Raw genomic sequence first — 25,076 nt, forward strand, 5'->3', positions numbered from 1 at the left:
TATTGAAGAATCGAGGTAAGCTACAGCTGTGATCCGAGTTTACTATGGAATAAATCTGTCTAAGCTGTTCCAGAGGATCAGTGACAAATAGGCATATCTCTGAGCTGCTAAGTCACAGGACACGTCCAAAAGGGTCCCGTGTCCCGTATTTTACGTATTGGACACGAAAACAGCCCTAATACGTGTCGAATACGTTTTTTAATGTGTCCTAAAAATTGAATACGTATTCTATGGTTTTCTTCGTGTCCTGAAATTTCGAAAACGCGTATTTCATTTGTTGAAAACGTAGCCCTAACGTATTTCGTCTGGTTGAATACGTATGCTGCAAAAAGTGTAATTTAAAGGCCGCGCGATGGATTTTTGCGGGTTATTTTCGTCCTGTGCTGTCTGGAGCTGTCGTGTGGAGGAGTCTGGAGCAGATTGTGGTGCGGCTGGTGCGATTGCTGTGGACTTGCAGCGTTCAAGACCGACCCGTAACCGGTGCACTGGTGCAGCGTTCATTGTGGCCCGTGGGTAAGCTCTGTTCAGTGTTGATTCATCATACAACAATTTATTAATATCTACCTTGATAAGTATGTTAAATTATATTATTATTATTTGCATGCTGCATGTAAGCATCCCCGTTACATTACGACCTCGTCCAGAAGGTAACTAAATGTTCCTTTATCCTTTTAACCATTAAAAAAATCTACACTGCGAATTTACCTTTTCTTGTACAGTGCACACTGCACAGAAATGAAAAAGGAACCTGGTCCATATCAGTGGGAAATATATTGATAGAATGGTGGCTCTTCTTAAGGTGTAGCGCTACATGATCCCTTTTCCGAATATACACATTATGGTGTAGCTGTTCTGATATACATATTAGGCCAGAATTCCAAAAACTGATAGGAAAGAGACTGATATCAGATTTAAGAAGACACAGACCTTACATTTAATTCAGCCATACAGACAAAATAAAAGAGGTAAAGAGAACCTGAAATACACAGTGAATTCTTAAGGCAGTGGACAGTCTTATATTGTTTGCAAAATTTCAGAGTATAAAGTGGAAGAAAACCCTCCTAATCTCTGTCTTCCTCTTCCACAACACGTCCAGAACTCCTCCAGTAAATCTGAGATAGTTTGGCACTGATAAGGGAGATGTACGCACAGGTAACAGGATGATATCAGCTCTCACACCCAGGCAGAGGTATCACGGCCTGTTTGTTTTCAAGGCAGCCTCCAAATCTGTAATATGTCCCTCACACCAAAGAGAAAACTCAAACTTGGACCCTTCAATAAGAGTACGCTCAGCCAGGAGTAAATAAAGCCTTGATGCGGATATAGACTTGGTCTCTCAAAAAAACAGAACTTGGCCCATAAGTCAGAACTTTTTACCCTTCAGAACTGTTTTACTTCAACTCAGTCATGTACCAAATTTCTGGCCCTTTCACTGCTGGAAATTCATCATTACATCACTGACTAATTGTCGTGATTACACTCTTGATAACATACTATTCATGGTAACAATTTGTCCTAGATTACTGTGGTAAATGTGCTTGTATTAGTTCACTGCTCAGTGGCTCACTCATGTCATTGATTACAAATCTGCTCTTGAATTACTGTGGTAAAATGAGCCTTAAGGCTGGTATATTTCCCCAATATTTAAGTGTTGTGGATATACCATTACTCACTGCCCATTCACTGTCTGTGTGCACATATTGAATCATATAACAGTTCTGAGTTTCAGTTAACTTTATAAGTTTATAAATTATAAATTATAAGTTTATAAATTATAATTGTTTAACTTTAATTGTTTTTTTTGTAGGTGAAGGTGTGTGGACTTTATAACAGTGAGAAGATTAATGGCTCAATCATCTAAAGCAGCAGGCAAAGGTCAAAGGAAGGGCGGTGCTTTTCGTGGTCCCCCCCCTCCAAGTGTTTCTGTTTCACCTTCTCTTGGTCATAGTGCCCCAAGTGCTTCAAGTGAAGCTGTAGGTGTTTCTCAGCCAACATTAACATATGATGCTGTTGCAGCAAGACAACAAGCACAACTAAAAAAATACCCTCTCTGGAAGTATGTAACCAAGAAGCAAGTGCCAAAGACTGGTACGGGAGGGAATATGCATTGGTCTTGTAATTTCTGCAAGGGTGAATTTTAAGAGCACTTACTTTCGAGTTAAGGGCCATTTGTTGGGCCTTCCTTGTGGAATTGGAGCATGCAAAAAGATCAGTCCTAGAGAAAAAATGGATTTGGAAAGGGAGGATGCAGCTGGCTCTGGGAATGTGGTGGCAGCAAGCAGGAAAACTAGTAAAAATGAAGATCCTCTTCCATTCTTGAGGAATTCTGATAGTAGTAGATTTGGGAGAAAAGAAATTCAGCCAACAAAAAAGAGGGCAGCCCAAACTTATGGTGGTCCAATGGACAAGATTTTTCGGCGTGAGCAGCGAGATGAGGTTGATCTTACATTGGCATTCTTTTTCTATCTCAACTTCATTTCTTTTAGTGTTGCACGGTCTCCTATGTTTATTGAGATGTGCCGAGCTCTAGTTGATAGGACTCCAATTGGGTATGTGCCTCCAAGTTCAGAAAAACTTAGAACCACATTGTTGGTGAAGGCAAAGAAGGAGGTGGATAAAATTCTACAACCTATTAAATCATCATGGATCTCATCTGGTGTCAGTATTGTTTCTGATGGATGGACAGATACAGCACGCCATCCTCTCATCAATTTCATGGTATATTCTCAAAATGGACCGGTTTTCTTGAACGCAGTTGATGCTCTTGGACAATACAAGGATGCACAATATATGGGTGAGCTGTTTATTAAAGTAATTGAAGAAGTAGGCATTGAAAGTTGTGCGAAAATCATCACAGATAATGCACCTGTTTGCAAAGCAGCTGGCTTGATTGTGGAAACTAAATTTCCACAAATATTTTGGACACCATGCATTGTTCACTCTTTGAATTTAGCACTCAAATCTATTGCTTCAGATATGACATGGATTGGCAATCTTATTGAGGATGCATGCCATATCCGAAATTTTGTGCAAAACCATACCAATGCCCTCACAATATATAAAGAGTACACACATCTATCCTTGTCGAAGATTGCAGATACTCGGTTTGCTTCCTCATTCATCATGCTTAAGAGGTTGAAGGAGGTGAAGGCCGCTCTTGGGGCCATGGTTATTTTAGATCTTTGGTCTTTTTGGAGAAAGACGGATCAAACAGCTTCAAAAAAGGTAAAGGACATAGTGTTAGATGATGGTTGGTGGGAAAGGGTGGATCTTACCATAAAGATCATGAACCCTATCATTTCTTTCTTGCAGTTTGCAGACACGGACCAGCCCATCTTAGGAGAGGTTTATGAGGGTTGGGATTCCATGATTGAGACTGTGAAGACTATTGTTATGGAGAATGAGTGCCCTGCATATGAGACATCAGCAGAGAGCTTATGGTCCACCATACAGGATATTCTTATCTCTAGGTGGGATAAGAATTGCACACCTTTGCATTGCTTAGCTCACTCTTTGAATCCCAAGTACTACAGTCAAGAGTGGCTCCGTGGTGGGACCTCACACAGATACCCTCCTCACATGGATGGAGAGATTTCACAGGGGAGGAAGATAGCATTCAGAAGGATATTTCAGGATAACACATCTTTTCTTGAGGTGGAGGAAGGCTTTGTAGAGTTCTCCACTGGCACCAGGAGATTTGGGGCGTATGATGTACTTGGAGATAGGGGGGTCAAAAGTGCCTATGCATGGTGGGCAACTCATGGGGCAGCATGCCCTATTCTACAACAGTTAGCCTTGAGGGTCCTCTCTCAAATTACTTCATCATCTTGTTGTGAGAGGAATTGGAGCACTTACGGGAATCTATATAGTTTGAAAAAAAGCAAGCTTGAGCAATCCAGGGCCGAGACAATGGTGTATGTGCACACCAACCTTCGTCTTATTTACAGGCAGAGACAGGAGTGGTTGAAGGGAAAAGCAAAGATGTGGGATGTGTTTCCTGATGATATGGGCTTGGACGACAGTATTGAGTTGGCATTAGCCAACATGGATCTTAATGACCTAGTGCTAGAGCCAGTGACTTTTGATGATGAGACACAGCATCTTGAGGGGTCATCCTCCACACCAACAAATGCAGCAACAGATCCTGGATTGGGCATAGAGGAGGAGGATGGAGTACAGTCAGATGGCAGTGGCAGTGATGGTGACTATGACATAGAGCCAGAGGACATGGACTATTGATAGAGTGATGAGTCATGACTCATGGACCAGTACCGAGCTATGATATTCCTACTTATTTTGTATCTACTCTTTTGTATTTTCCATTGGCATTCTCTCAGGAGTCAGTATCTACTATGATCTATGATCTATCTATGTACATTGTAAACACTGAACAGTGATACATTTTGATTTTGATGACTTAATGGAAAATATGCATTTTATGGTTTTAATATTTAAGTTCTAAATTTATAATTAGTAGTAAGTACTTACTACTTAGTTTCTTATGTGCTTGTAAGTTGTAAATTTTGATTCTATTTATTTTTTTAAAGTGAACTATGAACTTTGAGAAGTAATTACTATTTTAATTTGATTAGATAAGCTGCAACCTGCAATTTAATATGGATAAGAAACTATATTTCGGTATATATACATATACATATACATATATATATATATATATATATATATTTATTAAATATATATAAAACGTGTCCCCCGTGTCCTGTTTCCGGGTCGTTGCGTTTCGTATTGAATACTCGTATTTACGTGTCCTCCGTGTCTCGTGTCCTCGTGTCATGTGACTTAGCTGAGCTGCTAGAAGTATGGCATTTTAATTTTAAAGTTCCTTTATCGTATGGTGGACACTCAAAATTAAAGGGGAAGGTTGTGATTCAAATTTCAATAAGGCCACCTGTTTAGATTGAAGGGTGGCATTAAGAATAAGGTCAACCCTATTGCAATTTAGATACTGCTGAACCAACATGTGATCGCAATTCTGGAGTTGGGATTGATGGGGTCATTTTTGGTATGCTTGGAGTTAATGTCAAGTGACACCCTCTCTATGCAAATATGCAACTCTAATGGCAGTGAGCCTGAGATGTGCAGGAATGGAATTTGTTGCATGACTTGTTTTTTTTAGCAGGACAGGAAAATTGTTTCATGTGGATAGGTAGGAGATAGTTGATATGGGTCAACAAATTTTGACTGTTGCAAGCTGCCAAATCGGAAGGATGGAACAGTTGTCAAGGCTGAATTGCCAGTGAATGGGATAGTCACATATGTCAACATGAGAAATCCTCAGTGTAACATTTAGCTATAAGGAGTGTTGGGCACCTGACATAATCTCATTATCTTTGGAGTATGTTGGTCCATTGTTTAAGCACCATGAGATGTTTCCTGTCCGAACCAATACTGAGTTCTAAGGAGCCAACTTCTTATACAAGGGTGATTATTGCTCATGATATAAATGATATATTGTTATCTCTATTCCATCAGTAACTGTGCTACAAATATTTCTGGTTTCCACATCCGTTGTGTGCACTTATTGAAATGACCTGGTTATGGTTATGGCAAGCTTCCTACCAGAATGAGTCTAAATAAACCCTTATACTTATTTGTGAAATCATCTATGAGATTCTTTGCCTCAAGTTGTATGCAGTAACTTTTAATACTGTAGGAGATACTTTGGAAGCTTGAAAGCCTTGAGGTTTGTTACGGTTTTGCTGCTAATATTCTCATAAGCCCTAGCCACATGATTATGGTCAGTTGGTTGATCTAATACCTGTGCATAAGTGATTGCTGATGTGTAGGTCATTGCCATGAGGAACAAAAGGTACTATATGACAGATCGACAATCTTGATAGCTAAAGAAGGTTTGAAAAGCTAAGGATAATGATTTATTTGTCTCTTGAGTTAAGCAAGATGTTTTGTATTGTTGTCATATAACCCTGTTGGGTCCTGGTGACTGAGTAAATTTGTATATACTCACCATAGTATAATGGATGACTGCTAGGAATTGATGCCATGCTAATGTTTGAGGTTAGAATGTTACTGTTTCTAAACTTTGTCATGGAATGTGCCATCTATTGTTGTCTGAAATATTGAATATGACAAAGAATTTGAAAGGCTACAAGTCTTGGATTGTTTTGTAACCCGGGGTAGAGTTTGATAAAGAAAGCTTAGGGCTTATGGATCAAACCCTAGATCCGATTGCTTCTGCTTAAAAGAAGAAACCCTAGCTTCTAGAAGATCTGACATCTTGATGATGAGTATGATTTGAAAAGGCTGAATGTAAGAAGGCTAAAGATTGAGAGGGAGCTGCCATGATAAGTATCGTGTATTTCTTTTATTCCTTTCATCATCACTAATGATGTGTAATCTTTGATGATGATGTTGACAAGGTCAATGATATGGATTGGGCTTCTTAATGATTTGATGATGTGAATTTCTTAATGATATGGACTCTTTGATGTCCTTGATGAAATGGATTCATTGATGATGAACTCCTTAATGATGAATTCCTTGATGATGTGAACACCTTGATAATGTGGATGTGAACTCTTAGTTGATGTTGATGTGAAGATATGGGTGATGGACTCCATGTGAATTCTTTGATGCTGATATGACTTCCTGATGATATGGATGATGATATGGACTCCTTAATGATGATGAAGAGGACTCCTTGTTGTGGAGTCCTTGATGATGATGTAGATTGAACTCCTTGAATGAATTTCTCAATAATGATATAGACGAGGTCAACTTCTTGAGGGTGATATGATGATGATATGGACGAGGTCAACTTCCTGACGATCACATGGACTATGTGATGATATGATGATGATGATTCCTTAATGATGTGGACTACTTGATGTTATGAAGATATAAACTCGTTAATGATGTAGATTCCTTGTTGATGATGAAGATATGGATTCGGTGATAATGTAGACTCTTTGATGATGATAATAATGTGGACTTGTTGATGACGTAGTCTCCTTGATGATGATGATATGGACTCCTTGATGACTTGAACTCCATGAACTCTTTGTTGATGACAAGAACTCCTTAATGGTGATATGAACTCTTTGATGATGGTATGGACTCCTAGGAAGTCTAAGATCAAGACGCAGTTGACACACTCTCAAAAGATAAGTATTATCTTGATTGTTTCTATTGATTGTTTTATATGAGTCTCTTGCCTTTCTTGGTTGTCCTTGTTCTTCCATTGTCTCTTCGTGAGGATTGCAGATACATAATGAAGATTGCCAAGGTGTGACAAATCTTTGGATGGAAGAACAATGTGACAAGAAGACTTGTGACTAGATGAGCTTTGTACTCAAAGGGGGCAGGCAAGATCAGCTTGATTGAAGCATGTTCCTGATCTATGAAGGTGGCTAGAAGTTTTCAAGACCGATGTTGATCTAGATATGCTAAAGATGAGCCCGTGATTTTTTTGCTATGTAGAGGACTTTTGTGTAAGAGGGAGTTGCTTTTGTAAAGGCATGAGCTTGGTGATATCTTTGGCACAATGGACTACAGGTCCATCGACATCTCCCTGATGAATGATTTGAAGAAGCTGCAAGACTCTGATATTGACTTGGTTGATTCTCTAATTGGTTTGTTGATCTATTTGATGATGTTTATTTCTGCTGAAGTCTATTGTTATCTGCTAGATTCGATTATGGTCTATTGAATTCTACTATGGTTGTTGATGCCTGCTTCTGTGAGAAGTCACTTGTTATCCGCTGGATTCAATTATAGTCCACTAGACTCTACTATGGTTGTTGATGCCTGCTTCTGAGAGAAGCCATTTATTATCTGCTGGATTCAACTATGGATACTAATATTCACTTTTGTGGTTATTGATTATTGCTTCTATGAGAAGCCACTACTAAAATTGTTTGTTGATAGTTGTTGATGTGTGCTTCTGAGAAAAGCCCCGGCTGAAGCTAGATGAACAATTGAATGTCGTTGTTTGTTGAAATATTTAAGATCCACCATGGCTACATTTCTAATGATGAACTGGTTGTTAATGCTTATGGGATGAAACTAGAATCACTGAGAATCCCCTTGAAGAGGGATCACTAATTACATAGCATCATATTATGGACCATCTCCTGTAGGTTGTGTGCCATGAGATCTTGTGGTCCAAGAAATGTATTGTTGATTCCTCTTATAGGTTGTGCGACATGAGACCTTGTGGTCCAAGATATGTATTGTTGATTCCTCCTGTAGGTTGTGTGTCCTTAGACCTCGTGGTCCGGGAGATGCATTGTTGATTCCTTCTGTTGGTTGTGTATCGTGAGACCTTATGGTCCAAGAGATGTATTGTTGGTTCCTCCCTTAGGCTGTGTGTTGTGAAACCTCATGGTCGAGGAGATGATTTGAGATGGATGCTATGTATCTTTCCTTATGATGAGAATGATGATCTTTCCCTTAGGTTGTGGGCTGTGAGACCTATGATTGGTCGAGAAGATTGATCTTGAGAGCAAGCATGAAAAGTACCTCCCTAGATAAGAGGGAGAGTTGGAAAATATGGTATCCATGGTCGGTATTTTCATCTTGAAAAAGAAATGAAAATTTGAATTTTTAAATTTGCCTCCTAATTTATTAGGTCAGTTGGTCCCCTATGATGCACCCATTCAACCCCCACTTGAATGTTATATAAAGGAGATCATTTCTCCTCATTTGGGCACATCAACTTGGCCTCAGGCATCTTTGATCGAGCGAAATTATAGGAGAGCTGAAATTTTAGGAGAAGGCCGAAATTTCAAGAAGAGGTCGAAATTCTAGGGACGGCCAAAATTTCCAGGACTTGGATTTTGACAGGGCACTTGATCAGGATTTTGGTTATTTGTTTGGCTATTATTCTGCTATTTGTTATTTATGATGTATTAATAAAACTGGAAACTCTCTCTCTCTCATAAGGAAGAACTTTTACTGGGTTTTCCCTTTGTGGGTTTTGCCATGGCTATGTGCCTAATTTTTTGTGTCTCTTGTCTCTTTGTTTCATGGTTACTTTACTGCTCTTTCATGTTTATTAGTTGATGTTTTCCTTCTATATAACCGCCTAAGTGATATTGAACTTAATGCTATGTAAAACTAATGTTTAATTGATCATTGAAGTAGTTATCAGGTGAAGAAAAACTTAATTCTAGCAAGTGCCCTAGAAAATCAACAGAACTATTTGTCAAGGGGATTTGTGCTCAAGAACATCTTCCCAATTGTGAGAGGCTTTGGGATGACCGCATCCAAGAAGAGACTCAGAGGGAGTCTAAAGCTAGCAAGAAGCGCGATGGACAGGAGAACCTAGCCCTATTCAATATGGCCAAGAAGGGCAAAGGGAGGTGTTCCAAAGGTAATAGTGAGAGGACAACCTCTCAACCAGGGAAGAAGAAGAACGTGAGCAAGCTCAAGTGTCTGATTTTCCACAAGAATGGGCGTTATGCATCATAATGTCTGGAGAAGAAGGGGAAGGGGATGTCGCAGCAAATAACAACATCAGCGAAGGTTTAACTTGATTACTTTGTAGTGAAGTTCAAGAAGGAGTTTTAATTTGTCTCATATCTATCTACCAACACCATCACAAGGAGTGATTGGTAATTGGATAGGGATGCATCACGTCATATGACAGAGAAACAAGAGTTGTTTAGCAATCTGACAGAGAGAGACTCAAATTTACTTGTGGAGCTTGGTAATGATGCCAGGTATACAATGAAGGGTGTTGGAACCATTAAGTTCCAACTAGAGTCATGAGGGGCATTGGAAGCCAAGGACATGTTTGTATCAAAGAATAAAGAACTTGCTCTCAGTCTCAGTGATGGAGGACAAAGGATATGTGGTTATGATCAAGAATGGGCGAGTGCTCATTCACCCAAAGGAGTCTAGCCCAAACATAATAGTGGTTATCGAGGTTATAGAGAGCAACTTATATAGGGTAACTTGATAGGAAAACCTATTTAGGCATCTATAGATGACAGTGACAACCTGAGTGAGCTATGCCACAAGAGGAAGGGACACTTGCACTGTAGGGTGTTACCAATCCTGAGGGAGATTGTCATTGGTCTCCAAGATTTCATAATGGAGCAACAAGGCGTGCTAATAGGGTGTGCACTTGGCAATAACGCCAAGGCTACTTTTCCATGTAGAAAGGGTAAACCCAAGGAGATTCTTGGATCTCATTCACTCAAATGTATGTAGGTTGATCTCAATGGCATCAGTACAAGGAGCACTATATTATGTAAGAATTTATTGATGACTATTCCTAGAAAACCTGGATCTTCTTCATGATGACCAAGGATGAGGCCTTCAGTTGGTTCGGGGAGTTCAAAGCCCAAGTGGAGCATCAAACAAGGAAAGATCAACTCTTGAAGTCAAACAATGAGGGAGAGTACACCTATAACGACTTGAACGATTTCTGCAAGGAGGCAAAGATCAAGAGGGAGATGATGATCTCCTACAAGCCTCAGCAGAATGGGATTGTGGAGAGAAATAATCGATCCATCATCGGTTTTAACAAGGCTATTCTACATGACCAACAATTGCCTATCTTTCTTTGGGTAGAGGCGTGTAACACTATAATATATGTGCAGAACATGAGTCCTCACAGGATATTGGGGGACAAGACTCTAGAGCAGGCATTCACTAGGGTGAAGCCAGAGATAGGACATTTCATGATCTCTACTTGTCCAATATATATCCATGTGTTTGTGGAGAAGAGGACAAGTTAGAGCCTTCGAGATAGAAGGCCATATTTTTCAGTTACAATGAGACCTCAAAATTTTACAAAATCTTCATTCCAACACAAAGACAGTTGTGAGCAAAGATGTTATGTTCAAGGAGAACTTAGCATCTAGAAAGTCTCGTGAGTTTCTACCACCAGTGACAAAGGACAAGGAGCAAGAGGCTCTGAAGGTAGAGCAAAATGCAAAGGCTTGCAATTCAAGGACTCAACCTTTAGGTGGGGAGGAGTTAGTAGCTCGTTCCAATTTTGTTAGGAGACCTAGGTGGTTTGAGAAGACATTGAGGGATTCTCAAGAGCATGTGGGGGCTCCTAGGAGCACATTCAAGGAGAGCAGGCCTCTGAAGATGTTTCCCAACTACATGGCACTGATGAGCAGCATCAAACGAAGAGGCAGCAAACTAGGAGGTTTGGAGGAAAGCAAGGTGAAGGATGATCCATGGGATATTGTGCCAAGACTAGAGAGACAACTAATTCCAAGCGACTCTTCAGGAAGTACCTTCTTTGCTAAGAAGCAATGCTGATGAGAGTAGCTTGGGAAGGTACTTTTGCACAAGCCTAAGTGTCTAGGCATGTGGAAGTCGCCTATTTGACCCTAAACTAGTGAAATGCAAAGGTTATTTGCATTAGTGAATTAGATGAATCTCAACTACTGATCTCAAGTGATGTTGAGATCTAGTCTCAACCATCAATCACTTCGGAGTTTAGGGTTATGGATTTGGTCAATAACTCAAACTTATAAAAGAAAGGCTAGGCTAAGGGAGAACACACATCTTGAGAACAAGACAGTGAGAGTGACATCTCAGTGATTGGGTGGAGAAAGACTTACAATCAAGTGTGCAGGGTTCGAGGAAGAGTGCAAGGGGCAGCAAGGGAGACAGATCCAGATCAGACAGTAAAATCAAAGGACAGATCTGCAAAGGAGTTTGATCAGTTGGGATAACTCCAGGTTTTTTGTTGTATTTGTATTTTCCTCAGTGGGACATTGTCCCAAGAAGGGAGCCCTTGTAAGCTCTGAAGTTATTTGAATGAAGAACTAGTTTGAAAGACAGAAATCTTTGTGTGGATGTGATTGAGATTGGTGTATAATTTTGCTATTACTGATTATTTTGTTTACATGTTAAAATCCCAGTTGTCTTGTATTCAGTAGATCTGCATAATAATTACATATTACTGCAAGGAATATGCTAGGTAGTAATTGGCCCGGTTGCTGGGGATTTGAAAATCAACATAAGTAATCCACCCAACTCTTTCGCCTTAGAAGTATGTGGAAACCCTTTGTGGAGCCAAAAGTGGCTTTTTTTGCTTGGTTCCTTCTATTGAATGGGCTTGTTGTAGGCCATATTATCCATTTTGGAACTCTGCAACCCTCATGCCTTTTTCTGTGGTAAGCTTGAAAACCTCAAACATTTTGCCAAGCATGCCTGGAAGCAGATCTTAGACTTTTGTGGCCAGCTTCTTCCCACACATCTATCATGGAAATCTGCCATGTTATGGGACAAATTACCATGGGTTGTCAAGTTCCATGTTGCCTGACAGCTATAGATAGAATTGAAGTTTTGCTAGAATGAAGGTAATATTATTTAATTAGAGCCCAAATGGATAAACATTTTCCTGGGCTTGTAGAACACTGATTTATTTTAATATTTTACCGAAAATTACAAGGCAAACTCAAGAGGGAACATGGGGAACTTGTCCTCACATATTATTGTTTTTAAGCCAACTATACAGTTGCTTGTGGCGACCTACCTTCTGCCGAGTCTATCAATGAGGATTTGCAAGCTCTCTCTGTATCTTCTCTCCTTAATAGAAGTATTCTAGTTTTTCTTTTACGAACAAAATGAAAGATTTGAAGGAATGAATATTTCTTAACAACAATCTAATCTTTTAGCTCAAGCCTAAAAGTAAAAGATGTATTGGTACTGCTAAGGGCATTCCCAATATTCTAGTGAAATAATTATCCCAGTTTTCTATTCAAGTAATTACCTATTTAGCTACAAACAGAACAAACACTATGCAGAGAAATACAAGGGTAGGGCAGGAAGAAGACTCTTACAACAAGAAAGCCTTCTAATATCGATGCTTTTGATTTACAAACAGCATCACAGTAAGTCGAATTCGCAGAACCATTCCCAGAATCATTTGAAATAAGAAACCTTTCCAATTTATGAAATCCACCAAGTGGAACCATTTCATAGGGCTCTGATGTGTACAAAACAGTGTATATAATCCCATCTTGTTGCAGGTTCTTGATAATATCAGCTAGCATTTTGCCTGCAATATAGATTATAATCTAAAATTAGAAACCCACATAGGAATCAGGATCTTTTGTCGAGTCCTAACTATAAGCTTAAACGCGTAATATATGGTTTATGAAATAAGCACAATAAATAGTAAATATCTAAGCAGTATACCTTCAACTTGAGTATTTCCAGAAGCTTCAAACACCGAGGACTTATCATTGCATATAAAGATCAAATCTGTTGTTCCTCTCATTCTTATTTCTTTCCTTGCATTTACATAATCCTGATATAAGCAGTTAAACGTTAGCTCCTAAATGTGTATCACGCATAACAAAGGAAACAGTTTAAGAAAAGAGGCCTTACACTGATAGCCTCGAGGTTTTCCACCTTCGTAATATTGGCACCCTCCACAAAGCATGGCTCCACAAAAGCAATTTCATTATTTCTAAAGCCATGGTCACAATTTTCCATAAATCCTGAGAGCAATGAATCTGCGAGAGGCTCACCGTCCCCAGACAAAGTCACATATGGAAATGCCATTGAAAAGCTAGAATCTGTAAAAGATGCCTGTCACAAGTACAGTGAGTAGTATTAGTACTTCCTCCTGAAAACAGATAAGAATTCACTAGGCACTTTGTATTATAGATTGAGATTGCCTACTTGATATAGCTACAGTACCAACAATGTGAAAAGATACTCACACAAGAAAACACAAGTGCAAGTATGAGAGGAGATTGCCTGAACTGTACACATGCTATACACTCATTTGTCCTACTATAAGTATTAGAATACAAAATTGCGGGGAGAATAATAAATTTGACCAAGACTCTGATATGATAAAATAGTGTGAATGATCAAATATAATAATACATGTTCACTAGACCAAGTCTAATCGACTCCCTGCTGAGAGGAAATGGTCCCCAATTTCTGTTAAATATGGGGAAAGTGCTACTCAAATGCTGAATAGGACAGCCCACTTGACTTGTGGGAAAAATGCATCTGCAGTGCACCATATCTGTTGATTCAATGACACCGAGTAGGTATGGTGCAGACATCAAGAACAGGATACTGAAAATCTGGAATGGTGACCTCTGGATGTGTAACTGAAACAGATTCCTCCAAGTGAGGTGGCTCACATAACTTTAACTGGCTGGAATTCACCACATATGGATGCCAAACTGAGGTGGGAGGTCCAACTCAAGGGAATTTGGACTCACTTGTTCTGTGATGGTGTAAGGACAATACCAAGTAGACTTAAGCTTGTGAGGCTGCTATGTTTTTTGAGAGTACTTATCCAAATGCACCCAAACTCAGTCACCAACCTGAAATTGTGGAGCAACTGATGTCAGTCATGAAGTGCCTTGTTCTTGGACTGTCTCTGCTGAAGGATATCTTGAACCCTGTTGTGGATCTTGGCTAAGCTCCGCACAAAAGAAGAAGGTTTATCCTGTTCCTCCTATTGGTGGGATGTGGATGCATCTAGAAAAGCAATGAGAACCTCATAAGGACTAAGAAGCTGAAAACCAAAACAAACCTCAAAGGGACTCCCTGGTAAAGATATGCTTCGCCTTGTAGTTGCCTTGCAATACATGGAGGTACTGAACCCACCGCTGGCTTCATTGATGATAGATGCTGAGAGAATGAACCAAAGTGTGATTAACCACCTCAGTTTGGCCATCTGACTTGTGGTTAAAATATGTAGAATGCTAAGATGCCAGCCTAAATGCTTCCACAATGATTTGGAAAAGTGATTGGGAAATTTGTACTCATGATCAGAAATGATGGTAAAAAACAAGCCAAATAGGCTCTAGACACATTAAAGGAAGAGTTCAGAAGGTTCGGATGCACCAATAGTTATGTTGCAAGGGATGAAAACCACCATCTTCAAGAGTCCACAGAGTGCAGACTACTTGATGCAGCAGCATCGACACCCCAAATCAAAAATCGAGTTTTCAAATCTTCCAGAAGGTGAGGACATGGCAGCATGGCAGAAAGGACAATATTTCCTCGAAGATCGTTGAAATCGATAGGGTTTGTTAATGTATTAATAGTGATAGGATAAGATTAGATCAGAAATGAAATTATCCGATCCCTGTTGTATTTGTTATTTTTTGTATGGTAGCTTGCAGGCATGTAAAAGGGGGCCATTAGATGAGGGGCCAGAGCGAAGTAAATTAGGCAAGTAGGCCTCAAGCCCTGTGCAGTTGCATGTGTAATTCTTCTTGTGTTTCGAATATATGTATATATATATATATATAGTCCGTATGTTAAACTTTTCAACCCTGTCATTGTTTGATAATTGGCATTGTTTTGATATCATGCTTGAATGTGTACTTTTTGTGAAATGTATGAGAATTCGTAGGAGGATGAGAGATTGATCGTTGATCACACACAGGGATCAACGATAAAAAAATCTGGAATGGGCAACGAGATGGTTGTGTTCCAGTGGTGAGGCGCCATTGGAATCTTGCGTAGAGGAGATATGTGAGCACGAAGGAACAAAATTTCGCAGGGGAATGGCGAAGTTCCAAGATGGTCATAGCCATCAGATCAATGGGAGAGATGAGGACCATCAGTTCAAGATGTCGAAACCAAGGAGCAGAACCACGCTAAGCAGTGAAAGAGATTCCCTAGAAGAATCTACCCCAGAGGTTTCCAAATAAGATTGGGTTTTAAATAGCTGAGGTAACTTGGATTAAATCGTTGAGACAGACATTTAAACGCAGCGGCAAACTTTTATCGTCGGGGTCAACACTTGACAGGAAATTGAAGTGGCAACCAACAGAGAAGAATCTCTATCCCAAAGTTTGTCTCCTCGAAGATTTCAACGGCAGGCCTTTGCACTCAGAAGAAAAAAAATGTTGGGGTCCGGGATTCCGTGGCCCAAAAGTCACAGGGAAGAGTTCATGAGCCTTGGGTTTTAAGTATAGGGCGTTGAATATTAGTGGGGCCGCGCATGTTATATGTTATCATTTAAAAGCTCGCGTAAAGACGGACTAGCGCTTGGTCTCAATAGCTATTATTACACTTAGGTTTGGACTTGATGGTTTTAGGTAATGCCTGCATGGAAGGAAATTGGAGTTTTAATGGCTTGTTGCCACTATTATGCAACAAAAGCGAGATATTGTGGGCCCATAACCCACAGGTCCAGGATCGAGAAACATAAAAATGAGATTGATGTACCCTAGAAACCTCTTTCATCAAGTGGTATTACAGCAAGAAATATTATGTGAAGAAGATGAGAATGTGAAGATTTGAGGAGCAACAAGAAGTACAAATATGTTGAGGTTTGCTACACGCATGATCTTTCTTTTTTGTGTAGACAGCAACAGAGAAGGTGAGAAGATTTGCAACAACCTCAAGCAAGGAGTGCTCAAATGGTTCCAGAGGAGAGAGCCAAGAAGTTGCCAAAAGACTGAGTTCATAGGAGAGAAGTTTGGTGAGGTATTGTGTAGCTAGAGCGGAGACTTGCTATTGCAGAGGTTTTCTTGCAGCTCACAAGCTAAAGTTGTTACAAGAAGACCAAGAATCATATGACTAGGAGGTCATAAATTTTTTTACCTCGAGAGTCTGATGCAGGAGCATAGACACCCCCAAGTCAAAAATGGAGTTTTCAAATCTTCCAGAAGGTGAGGACGTGGAAGCATGGCAGAAAGGATGAGATTTCCTCGAAGATCATTGAAATTGATAGGGTTTGTTTATGTATTAATACCAATAGGATAAGATTATATAATGATCTAAACCTGTTGTATTTGTTATTATTTATACAGTAGCCTATAGGCATGTAAAAGGGGGCCATTAGATGAGGGGCCTGTTGACCTCTACGTGTTAACGACCCATAGCAGTACACCCCCTTTTTTCGCAAAAGGGATAGCACCTGATCGATGTGTCTGTGTCGTTCAGCTATTATCATCAGCCTAATTATCATGTTATAATGTAAACCCATTCTGCATGTATATGATGTAAATAATCTCAACAGAACTGTGTCATGTATGTAATGGCCTAGGTAAACCTACTTTTCTGGTTACGATCTACATTCTGGGAGGTTTTTTGTCTTACCGATCCATTCTCGAATGGTTGGCAAAGTTTTCCTTCAGTCTCACCCCAATCCGAAATGCATCTTGTCACTAGATCTTAGGCGAGTCCTAGTATTATAAATCGAGTCTATGTAAAAGTGATTTGGGAATAATCCTAACTATTTGGTTAGGTTATTTTATTACAAATTGTTTGATCTGTTGGATTATATTTGTGTCGTAGAAATGGGTACAGTCTATGAGGATCTATCACAAATGGGTTTTCCCCCATATGATGTAAAAAATATGAAAATCATGATGTAAAGTGTCTTGAAGGTTGGAAAAATAATTTATCCCCTCATAGGTTAATTAATTAAATATTTAGGCCAAAAATTAATTAAAATCCTAAGTCAGAAATTTAATTAATTCTAGGTCCTAGGTAAATTTAAATTCTCCAAGGCAAAATTCGTCGGTCCTTAAAAATCAAAATTTAAAAGGTCCCAAGACTAAGGTAAATTAATTATTTTGCTAAATTTTAAGCCTTTGGTCCCTGGGGTTTAAAACAAAGTCAAATTTTTGAGAAAATTAACTCAAAATTTTATTTTTGAGTTAATTAAAATGCATTTAAATGAAAAAATCGAATTTCCTCAAGAAAATAATATTTCGACGGATGTAATCTTCATCAACGGTCGAGATTGCTATGACGAGGATCACTCGAACTAGATGTTGGAAGATTTATCTTTAAATAGGAGGTCATTTGTCAATTGATCCATCCGATCTTTGAGTTGTGTGCTAAGCAAAAAGCTCTCATGTAATCTTTTTTGAATAATAAAGAAAGACTATGGGGTTAATCTTTGTCAGTGTTACTCTTCATGGAAATACTGTAAGATGTGTCGTTTTTCATGCATAATTTTTTTTAGCCATTGATAATAGTTTCTGAAGAATGATTTCAGTACAGGTATCTTGCTCAGTCGTTGGGGTTTAAGTGAAAATTTAAATTTTGAATGTAATAGTAGGTATCTCTATATATCTGAATTTTATTATTATTTTCTCGCTCTATTTTGATGGTTGAATTGAGTTTTAGATCCTCCGGCGTTGGGGGAATTCTTTGGTTGAATCAGCCAACTCCCGATCTGTATTTTTGGAAGAGTCCAACTTAATTTGATCCCGAGCTTATCATAAGATTTTTATTGGTGATGCATGAAGAGTTTTGAGCTAAGCACCTCCTTTAAAATTTAAAAATTTAATTTTTTATGTGCGAAATTGATGAATCTGGTTGTTGAGAGCCTTAGATTATCAGATTTGGGAGCAGAGTTGGACTCACACTCCTCAAATCTAATAGATCTGTCATTCCTGTGCATAGATCTGTAAATTTTTTGGGTTTTCTAACTTGGTTTTCTTGGGTTTTATTTATTTTTTGTATATCCGGGTTCTGGATGTTTTTATTTTCAGATACAGGTTGCAGATTTGAAGGTGAGGTTTGATTTGAAGCCAGATCTAGGCCCTGGCGGCCCACGGGTAAGATTTGGCCTCAAAAACCATTTTTGTAGGAGCATTGTTTTTCCCATCCAAAGGTTTAAATTTTTTTATTATTTCTGGAAAAAATCTTATAAGGATTTTATTGATAAATCTGAAGCAGAATATATCAACTAAATCAGAAGTTTCTCGGAAGGTTTTTAAGGTTCATTGAGCTACCGTCTGCTGGAATCGGAATTTCTTTTTCTCTGAAAATTTTTCGAAATCGTTTTGTTCCCTTGGGTTTACTCCTCTTTCTTGTTGGGTTTTTCTATTCTCTGGGAGATTTCGAAATTTTTTTATTTTCCATTCGCCGTTGTAGCCTCCCTCAAACATTGTTGCCTTCTGCGTTTTTCTCTTCTGTCGTCCTCACACCGCTTCCTCGATCCTCCAAAACCCTCTTCCTTCTTGTTGCGGTTCTAAACCTGCATTTTCCTCCTTTTGAACCCCACCAACCCATTACTACAGCTCCGCGGCTCTCAAACGCTGCCCTCTACCTGCAAACCGTGACCTCTTATCTCTCCATCGACCTGCAGTCTCCTTGTCACATCCGTCGGACCTGCATCACCAGCAAACCCAAACAGCTACGCTTCGTCGCTGTCCAGCTTCTTTCACTCTCGTCAAACCTGCAAGCAACCATTGTAATTTCACTTTGCGTTTTCTTTTTTTTTTAGCTTTTGTGTATTGGTAGGTTTAGGTTTAGTGTATTTTCATTTTATGATGTTCCTTTGGTTTTGATTTATTTCGACTTTCCTTTTTTAAATCTAAAACATAAACAAACAAATAAAAGTTTTGAAATTCGATTTTTTTCGTTTATGGTTTTTTCTATTTTTCTTTATATTTTGAATTTACTTCTGTTTTTTTTTTTACATTTTTCAACTTTCATCAAAATTTTAAAAATTCTAACTAAAACATAAACAAACAAATAAAAGTTTTGCAATTCGATTTTTTTTGTTTATGGTTTTTTCGATTTTTCTTTATATTTTGAATTTACTTCTGTTTTTTTTTTAACATTTTTCAACTTCCATTAAAATTTTAAAAAAATTTAAAATCTAAAATCTAAAAATTCTAAAAAATTCTAAACAGTTAAAAAACCTAAAAAGGTTCATTTTAAGTGACTAAAAATTAAATCGAAATTAATTTTTCACATTTAAAGATTAAAAAAAAAATTGTGGCCTTCAGCCCATAAAAAAAAAATAATAATAATAATAATAAAATTAAGTTATTAAATCCTTTTGATTTATTTTGGTCACATTAAAAAAATCCTAATTGATCATTTACCGCATTAGTCTTGCTTCATAAAACTTAGCACATCGAAAATTTTTCCTAAGGACTAATTAAATTGTCAATTTAAAATTCCTTCTTGGTGTCTTTTCGGGCTAAGGGTAAAATCTAAAGAAAACTTTTGTGGTATTAACATTTTTCATTTCTCTATAGTTAAACACGCTTAATTTTTTTGTATCTAAAGATTGACTATAGGAAAGTGGTAAATTTTCCTAGATTTGGGTCACTAAGCATAAAACATTTTAATTCTAGGATTGTGAATTGATTAGCAATTTTTTAAAGTATTTGGATCTCTAGAAATTTAGTTACTATAATATTTTGCATCTATTGAAATTGATTGTCATTGCTTGAATTATTTGATGTGTGTTACATGTTATAGATATTTTACAAATGTTTTCAAGTAATTGTTAAAGTACTCTGTTGTGGAATTGTAATAGATTGCATATCTTTGTTTCCTAAGCTGAGTATTTTTTTTTGAGCATTTGTTGACATTAATTGCAAAGAAGTTTTTCTTGTTCTCTTTGAGCTATAATTGTATCAAAAAGATTTGAAATAAGCTTGTGGTTTAATTGTAATATCTTCAGGGGTTTATTTTGAAGTCTTCATCCAATAAAGCGAACATTTTATTTTGGTGATTAAGGGCTTTAGCGAGACAAGTGTTTTTAATCCTCGACTCTGACTTCATCTCATCATCTAGTGCATTCGCATATAAGTTAGCTTTGCATAAGTAAAATTTACTTCCAAGCATAAGCTTGGTCGATAGAGAGATAGGTATCCATCCATCTTTGCTTGAGAAGCCTGCTTTTAATAGTACTTAAAACAGTGAACTTGCAGTTGTCAAAGCCACAACTCTCCGCGGCGCCGGAGGCATCGGGTATGTTAGATTTTCAGGAGAGGTATCGTTAATCACACCTTAGAGTGCTTCACCTTCTCTCTGCCAATTACTACGAAATCAGGCTCAACACAGAAAGGATCGAAGGATTCACATTTAAATAGGCATTTAACTAAAATTAACCAAGAATCTTGCATCTCACATTAACTTTAGGATCTGCATTTCATATAAGATAGTCATTCATCTAAGCAGCAGTTGCTAATCGATTACTTGGTCTTAATTTCCTTAGCAAGATCGTTGACTCCATAAGGCACTGGTATCACTCATTTAAAATGTAATCAAATCCTATAAGTCTTGCTAAATCTTAATCAAGTACTTGATTGCTTCACTGTGTGTCCCGAACTAGTTGGTTCCCAACTAGTTCTTCTTCATTCCATTTTTCCATAGGGTCTACCCCCCTTTGCCTGTTGTAGGGAGACAACTTAAACAGAGAGATTGGGGATCAGGGTGACAGCCCCCGATCTGAGCCGTTGTCGTGGTGCCTAGACATTATGCGCGACAACAGGGCCAAAACGTGGTAAATTAGGCGAGAAGGCCTCAGGCCATGTGCATGTTGATTTTCAAGGCATCCTCTAAACTGATAATTACTTCTTATGATTTTACATTAGGTTAATCTTTTTCTTGTATATTTTTCATCATAAAGCAATATTACACAGAGGAGTTCAACAATAAAACAAAAATACCATAAGGATCATGATGATGTAAATTAGGCGAGAAGGCCTCAAGCCATGTGCGTGTTGATTTTTTGGGCATCCTCTAAACTAATAATTACTTCTTATGATTTTACATTGGGTTAATCTTTTTCTTGTAGACTTTTTATCATAAAGCAATTACACAAAGGAGTTCAACAATAAAACAAAAATACCATAAGGATCATAAAGAGACAGCCACACAATAACACAAGTATTTACCTAGGAAAAACCCCAAATGGGGAAAAAACCCAACAACCTTTTCCTTAGAGAAATTCTTTAATTCACTAGAGATAATCTAAGTGAAACACTAGGTCAAACCTAGTCCATCCTCCTAGTCAAGTCATAGGTCTGCCCAATAAATTCAATTCAACCAATTTTCCTAGGGCAAACTTCGGCCTCCATCTTCATCCATAGATTCGGTCGTGCAACTCTGCTCCACCACAGAATTTCGTCCTTCAACAAAGATAACAATTTCAGTCTTCCTCAAAATGATCTGCTACTATCAATGCACTTTGTTGCCCTCAAACTTGCCCTTCGCTAGCCTCAAACTTGCCCTTCACTTGGCCTCAGAAGATCAGAACTTGCTTCCACAAAAAAGATCCAATTTGTGTGTCAAATGTGGGAGGACGAGTGTCCTTATATAGCCATTTTTCATGCCAAATGGGTGCCATCATAGGCTAGGTCCGACTTGACTAGGAGGAGGCCGACTTGGCTAATTTGGAGCCAAAAAATCAATTTTAAAATTTCAAATTATTCTTCTTTTGAAAAGAGCATGAATAACATGCTTTATAATTTCTTATTTTAACCCATGCATGAAGAACATGCTTTACAAATACATCAAGGGTAAAAATAATAATTATGAAGACCAACCATAGTTACAAAATTCAACACTCCCTCTTAACTAGGAAGGTATAAATAATGACTATCTAGATGTTCTCATGTTGAAAGATTTCTCTAAGAAAAGGTTAAAGAAAATCCCAGTACCATAATCGGGTCGACAATTGTGACACATGGTAAAACAAGTTACCATAATCGGGTCAACAATTATGACACATGGTACATTGATAACAGCAACCAATTACCATAATCTAGTGAAACATCTTTAACACCTAGTAAATCAACGGCATCAACAAGCTACCATAATTATGGTCGGTACCTCTGACACATGGTGTATTCTCACCATAATTATGGTTGGTAATCCTGACACGTGGTAGATCAGCCATAATTTTGGTTGGTACCTCTAACGCATGGTATATCCTCACCATAATTTTGGTCGATACCCTTGACACATGGCACATCATTAGCATCAACTAGTCACCATAATTTTGGTCTATCTAACACATGGTATACAAACTATTCTTGGTTCACCATCATTCTAGTTGGTACCTGACACATGGTGAATCCCCAAAAGCCAGACTCTATCTAAGTAATTTTGGACCTAATGCAAATGATCTTGATGCTAGAAGGCCACACTCTATCAGAGTAATTTTGCGCCTCTAGGACCATTCTTCCTAATTCTTGTGATTATACTTGACACAAGGATAATGATTGTCCTCTGCTGGACCATTCTCCCTAATTCTAGTCATATATGACATAGGGAGAATGTTATCTCATCAACACTCTCTCTCAAAGAGACTGGCATTTTCAACAAGTACAAGTTTGTCCCTAAAGTATATATATAGACTTCAATAAGGGACAAAGGCTTTGCCAGCAATCTGTTATACTATAGAATAATACTAAAGCCACATTGCTTCCTTTGATACTGCATATCACTGTGCTTTGACCTATCATCATGGTCGTCACCTGCACTTGATCAAGTTAATCTTGCAAGTAGCCTCTGAAGCCATACTTATTCTCAACCTGCCAATCCAACTGCAATATACATAGCCACTGCAACACTAAGTGTGGTAGATGTTTCCTTCATGCTCATTGTCATAACGGAGCCCAAGTGGAACCAATACCTTGATGAACTCTTTTTGTCATGAGCACTGTCTGCACAATCTGAATCTACAACCGTACTTTACTGTTTGAGGCAAATCTCAAATCATAACTGACTTTTCCATGACCAACTGTACCACACTGGTACTCCAACCAATGTTGAGCAACAAACCTTAGCTCATAAAACAAATGAGGTTCCATTCATTGGTTCCATCATCACAGTTGCTTGCTTGTCACCCTGACTGAGTATTCTCTCTCACACTAAAACATATCCTGTTGTGGTAATTCTAGCGACTCCCTCTGCCACTATTGTCTTTCAACATATCAGCTATCTAGTCTAACTATGTCAATGGCAGTCCATCATCTCGCACTCAGAGATCAACTCCCTCTGAAGCTAAAACAAGGCTCTCTTATTGCTCCCTTTGTTACGAAATCAATTCTTTCTACCATAGCTACTCCCTCTGACACATGAGTCGTTTTTCTTTCGTCAGAGATGAGCCATATAGAATCAACCTTGATCCATCAATCTAAGCGTATCAAGTTTGAGGAGCTTATACAAAGGCTTCTTCTATTTTGCAAGAATAAGACTTCTCCATGTCCCTCACAAGCTTCAGGTAGCTCTTACGTACACTTCTTTTTTCATCAAGGAGGACGATTTCTACATCCATCTAATGTAATTTTCAACAAAATCATAAAGATAATAAGCTTGTACCTGACCTCATAGTCTTCTCCCTCTTACTAGGATAATCCTTTGTTTTGTACCTTTTCTTAAGTTGCCATCTATTGCATACTTCATCTTGGAAGTCACCGCTGACTTCTTTTCAGCATAGATCAAGACATACTTAAATGTTGTTAATTTCTCTACTCCCCTGAGATCAGATCCCACATAGTACAATATCTCTCAATACAAGTCCTCTTGTCACAAGCTTGCTTTGTTCTTCCATTCTTTTCATCAGTTGCCAAGGCCTTGGCAGCCTTCAGTGTTGAAATATGTAACTAGGTTTGGTCTTCATAATGACATATTTAATCATGATTTTATGTATTTAATGAAAAGAAAAATAAATCTATTATTGTTGATTCTTGAGGCATGGGTTTCATGCTCAAGGGAAATTTATTTTTAGGTCAAGCACCCATTGAGTGCTTCTAGGGCTTGTTATTTAGTCTACAAGTCAATTGAGTCATTGTCATGTATTGAAGACCCATTTGGGGAAGGCCCACAGAATGGGCATATGTTTCAAAATGTTTTGTGAACACAACAAAATTGCATTAGTGAAGTGATTGAAAACCTCTGCTTCGCGCACATAGCAACGCCTGGTGCGAACTGAGTACTCCCTCCATCGCCATGGCCCCGAGAGGGGGCCCTGAGGCACCTCCTCCTTCGCCTCCTCCACCAGAGATCCTTGTGTTCAGGACGCCGATCAGCGATAGTAGTAAATGCCCAGCAAGGGAAACTCAGCAAGTTTGTAAAGAAACTTGACAGCATCCCCACATTCGTCCTGCCCGTTGAAGATTCTTGTAGATCTGCTTTGAACTTCGCTGAAAGAGGGCTCACTGGTCAATTTACAGGGCTATGGCCTTCCCCCAAGGCTGTCGAGGCGTGGGTATAGAGGAACTGGCGACCACTAGTAAAGGAAGGCATCAGAAGTTTCCTGGTTGGTAAGGGATTTTTTGTCTTTGTTTTTGATTCAGTAGAAGACAGAAATCTCATCTTTAGGAATGGACCATATTTCATGGGACCTCAGGGTCTGTATCTAAACTCATGGT

The 25,076-nt window shown here is 38.5% G+C and overlaps 1 protein-coding gene across 1 annotated transcript in view; it reads right to left on the reverse strand.

Annotated features, from left to right (window-relative positions):
- Positions 1 to 25,076, reverse strand: part of LOC149263431 (uncharacterized) — a 142,880-nt gene that overhangs the window by 40,701 nt on the left and 77,103 nt on the right. The window contains exons 5-7 of the mRNA XM_089426279.1: positions 13,342 to 13,545; positions 13,150 to 13,261; positions 12,792 to 13,009 (exon numbers count right to left, since the gene is read on the reverse strand). Coding sequence (XP_089282405.1) covers positions 12,792 to 13,009; positions 13,150 to 13,261; positions 13,342 to 13,545 — 534 coding nt within the window. The remainder of the gene's footprint in view (positions 1 to 12,791; positions 13,010 to 13,149; positions 13,262 to 13,341; positions 13,546 to 25,076) is intronic.

The sequence above is a fragment of the Pinus tabuliformis genome, chromosome 6 (genome assembly GCF_031772625.1).
Source record: "Pinus tabuliformis cultivar Carrire ecotype Pingquan chromosome 6, CPIR1, whole genome shotgun sequence".
NCBI classification, from domain to species: domain Eukaryota; kingdom Viridiplantae; phylum Streptophyta; class Pinopsida; order Pinales; family Pinaceae; genus Pinus; species Pinus tabuliformis.